This window comes from Penaeus japonicus, unplaced genomic scaffold (genome assembly GCF_977035675.1).
Source record: "Penaeus japonicus unplaced genomic scaffold, GWHDUDI00000001_assembly GWHDUDI00000014, whole genome shotgun sequence".
Classification (NCBI taxonomy): Eukaryota; Metazoa; Arthropoda; class Malacostraca; order Decapoda; family Penaeidae; genus Penaeus; species Penaeus japonicus.
The window spans coordinates 5466345-5471004 of record NW_028234416.1 but is presented as its reverse complement, the minus strand read 5'-3'; the positions used below and the strand labels follow the sequence as shown (position 1 = coordinate 5471004).

Here is a 4660-nt window from a genome sequence, read left to right as displayed (position 1 = left end):
TGTTTTCAACTTGGTCAGCATGAATCCTTCACATGTATATGTACATGTGCGTATCACTCACTCACTCACAGACTCAGACCCAGACTCAGACTCACTCTCACTCACATACATAAATACAAATATGTATGTGTATGCTCATGTATGTATGCAAAAGTGTATGTACATGTATATGTATATATAAGAAGGAAATAAAGTTCAAAGAGGATAATGAAAAATAAAACTTAATTCTCATTTTATTTCTTCCAGGCAGAAGAATCATAGAATTTGGCGTACCTTATAAACAAGCGCTACTGTACAACACAACTGTCGCTTTGCAACTAGTCTTAAAGTATAAAACCAATAAATTCTTTAGACGAAGTTAGTAGACACAGATATCAAGGAACAGGACGGTCTTTTGGCATCCATTAACAAACTACTATATACAATGTGGCACTAATAACTCCAACAAAGAAGACGTCATATCTTCTTTGCACGTCAAGACTCCATCATTTAGTGGGCCTGCTACTTCAGTATTGTCCAGCTGCCAGTGTGGGCACTTTGTCACTGAAAGTTAACATAAAAAAGGACTATGGACTAATGAAGTATTCCTTAACGGGTTGTGCTGCCCAACCTTCAAAACCATTTGGCTTCTTATCATGTAGTTGAAGCGAGAGAATGTTAGACAGGACTGCAGATAGGATCAAGAGACGAGCTCAGCACAGCTGCATGTGTACATGTGGGCAAAGCTCTTCTTTGTTAATAATTATTCATAAAACTGAAAAATAACCCAAACACACCAAGCAGACAAGCATCACAGGATAATCAACTGTATATAAAAAGAGATTACAGAAAGTCATAACATAGCAAAGTTCAAACTGAGACCCCGAGATGGGAATCCATACTATGGATAAAGTATGATACGTCAGAGAGTAGAATTATCTTTTTTTCCTCCAAATGGCACGAGGCGTTCTCCATTGTTGTTGTTGTTGTTGTTTCTATTGCTCCTCACTCAGTCCAGTGATGTGATATCTGTTCCGATGACACAAACTCTACCTTCAATCGTGAAGATGAAAGGCGAGCCGTGTTTTGTTTTGCTTTGTTTTCATTCATCAATACAAGTAAACTACAAACTCAAATATGCATCTGAGTAAGTATTGCCATGACATTCATTGCACTGTCAATATATAAACCTAAAGAAAGCCTCAGGACAATAGAATGTGATATTAAATAACCTAACATTACATAGTATGTATGCCCATTCCTTGCAGACTTCATATAAGTGCCCACTAAATGTTTAAGTTACATCTGCAGCAATAACAGTGCTGCTGCTCGCACTAGTATCCTCAAATAAAACTCTGGCTACAATGTACAGTTTATGTGCTTTATCCAATACTTATCACTTTAAACTTTCGCACATAAATAAATATTGGGAAATAGATCACAATATCATAAACAATGACACAGTTCAGAAAATGCCAGCATAAAGAATCATTCCTCGTCATTAAACAGCACCTGTCTGTATACCGAAAAAACCGAGGAAGCAATGCAATTTGCTCATTCCAGGACATCTATTCCTCGTGTTTACAATCATATAGAACTCAAAGGTACTTACAAACTGCATCTTATATTTTTTGCATTTACACATGTCCATACGTAAACTGTAATTCTTCGGCAACAGTAAGCACATGCAGGAGAAAGACAAGCTCTAACAACAAGTGATTTGTCCAGACGCAAACTTCTTAACAGAAGAATATTTACTGTCAAATACTGTCTCTTGTCAGCTTGCTATCTTATATCCTGATTATTTATATATATTTATATGTATATATATAATCTTTTTACAGCCTCTTGTAAATTCCTAAACAAAATGTATTTTCCATAACTGTTCACGGTTTCGCCACTGACAGCGATGCATTCCTCACTATCAGTGCGACTACTAGTGTTTGGAATTTCAGATCACAGCTGCAGAGTTTAGTGAAGTTCACACCACAGGAACACTTCCACCACGCGAAGCACCGGGCCTTCACGGATTTTTGCAACACATGGTTTCCGACAGAGCCTGCTGCTGCTCCTCCCCGAGCTTGATTTTGTCGTCGATCTCCCTGGCGTCCATGATGAGTTTGGCCTTCATCTTGATGAAGTGGTCGTAATCTGCATACTCGTCCTCACTCAAGTACTGATTTAGCACCTTTGCCACCTAAAAGAAAGAAGAAAAATGTTTAGCCCTATATAACACACATTCTAAATATTGTAACGGTATTTAATTAACAAATGGATATCAACAACCTTGGTCAAACCATATGATGCCATTGAATAGCTTACCTGTATAGCTCTTCTGTCTGTATTTTCCTTGAGCCGTTTTGCCTCCTCCAGCTGGTCACGTAGCTTGTCACGTTTACCCTCAAGAATACGCTGCAAGACATAAGAGGTATTTGGAAAGTTGTTCATATAATTATAATAACTTCAAATTATCAGTAACAGGTGTTCATTTAAAGTATATATAAACGTATCTATACTTAAACATTTCTTGGGTTAATGATAAATCTACACTTTCGTATGTTCCTATCACAGTCCCAATAATGTGCGTCTAGCTCAAGATAAGATTTCCGTCCACCCAATCCCAAATAGACCTCCTCTGCCTACCTTCTCCTCGGGGTCAGCATCCTTGACGAGCATGAGGAGGGCGTTCTCGGCTCGCGCCAGTCGACCGGAGAGGCCCAGGAGGAGAGAGGTAATCTTGTCGATCTCCTCCACGTGGAGCTTGTACTTTTCCGCCTCGGCCAGGCTGGCTCGGGCCTCCACCTCCTGCGTGACCTCGACGCCCAGCTCTTGGTTGAGACGCATCTCCTCCTTGATGGCCTCTCGCTCGGCCTTCAGGATCTCCAGCTTCCGGCCGATGCTCGCCACCAGTTCCTCCTGCGGAGCGGAACAAACATTCGATTTATTTTTAACACTAAGTAATGTTTTGAATTAAAAGATATAGATTCATTGTTAACAAACTGAACAGGTTTGGATTGAAAGGTGTAATTTTATGATTAATAAACGGAAAAGCCTTAATTGAAAAGTTAACAAAACATATGCAAACGCTTCTCATTTCAAATATGAAGCAGAAAGCTAGGATACGAGACGCCACAGAACAAGGCCGACCACAGGGAACCATGAAAGAGAGCCCTGTCTGTATCAGTACCCGGACTTCGTACTGTAAGCGCCTTTCATTAGAGCGGGCGGACGGTTTCCTCACCTTCCTCTTCAAGAGCTGCTGGTGGTCGGTGACTGGTGTGATGGTGTCCTGGAGGTTGTTGCCGCTCCCCCGAAGCCGCGTCAGGAGCTTGGCCTTGCTCTCTGACGTGGTGAAGTAGGCGGAGTCAGCAGGCAGTGGAGACTTGTCACTCGTTCTGTTGGGCGACGAGAAATAGCTATAGAATATAAACATGATTAAAACATGACAGCCACCTACATACTAACATTTAACTTTTGTGGTCCGAGATTCGTCTTGTCATCAAAGTCCCACAAAAAAGAGCAGACTCTCCGGGTCACGTGACTCACAGTGTGTCAACAAACACGTACGACCTGGTGTGATTGCGCCCTCCCACAGACCTTCGGGAGGCTCCCAGCAAGTCTCCCTCGCTCTTAGTTCGATGTCGCAGCTTGCACGTGAGAGGGATCACAGGAAAGTCCTCCTTCAGAACAACCATCACTAAAGTTACCCGCACTAATTACACTTTCCGGACGACGACGTCAAAATATACATCAACGCGACGACACAGAGTGTGTGTTGATCCGGGCCGCCGTCCCGGACATTGCTTCACCCTCAACAGCTCAACACCTTCAATCTATCTGCGGCATGATTTCCTATCTCGGACGAGCCTCTCCAGGATATCAGAAAACCTGCGCGAAGTCCCTCCAGGACACGAGAACACAGCCGTGTGGCCACAATCAAGAGACAAGACTGGGGAGGAAGAGTAGAGGCGGCGGCGTGGTCCCACACCGGGCCCCGCCGGGACATCTGAGTCATGTTCTCTTGGATGACCTTGTGGACTGAACTAACACCGGGAAACGCATTTATTCGGCCTATTCATTTGCGGAGCCCCGATTGTGTTTGTCTATGGTACCCTAGGCTAAAAAACGGAACGCAATAGATATAAAAAACTAATTGAAACTCGTGAAGACATCCGGCAACTCCGAATGGCACAAGTGTTACACCTGTGCCATAACACTCACACAACAGCTACGTGGTAATGTCGCAGTTAATGGCTGTACTCCCAGTAATCTCGCATACGACGCGACAGAATTCTTTTTATGGCTAACCCTAATAAGTCATCAAAAATAAGAATCCAACAATCACCCTGAATAGTTGAGAAAACAAACTAAAACCTGAACGCGCTGCTCCCTGTCCCTCTGCCGCAGCGATCTCTGTTTTCCTTTCTTGCCCACCCGCTCTCGCGCTCCCCTAACCCCGCCTCGCCCCCCCCCCCCCTCGCTCCCGTGTCAGAGCCTCACAACCTCACGCGAAGAGGTCAAGCTATTCCCGGGTGCTGCACTAACCACCCGCTCGAAAGACTCTGCGGGTGTGGAGTGCAGAGGGAGTACGGCGGGGCAGACACGAGGTTGTGTTTAGAGAGTAGTATTAGCTGTGGGGTAGGAGAGGCTAGTGACCCCGGCTGCTAACAAAAACTTGCCT

The 4660-nt window shown here is 43.8% G+C and overlaps 1 protein-coding gene across 2 annotated transcripts in view; it reads right to left on the bottom strand.

Moving 5' to 3' along the window:
• Window positions 1-220: 220 nt before the first annotated feature.
• LOC122249945 (uncharacterized) overlaps window positions 221-4660 on the bottom strand; it is a 334060-nt gene continuing 329620 nt past the window's right edge. For both annotated transcript variants that reach the window (XM_086543820.1, XM_086543821.1), the window contains exons 9-12: window positions 3221-3374; window positions 2623-2895; window positions 2302-2391; window positions 221-2176 (exon numbers count right to left, since the gene is read on the bottom strand). In XM_086543820.1, the coding sequence (XP_086399946.1) occupies window positions 2003-2176; window positions 2302-2391; window positions 2623-2895; window positions 3221-3374 (691 nt within the window). In that variant the 3' untranslated portion in view covers window positions 221-2002. The remainder of the gene's footprint in view (window positions 2177-2301; window positions 2392-2622; window positions 2896-3220; window positions 3375-4660) is intronic.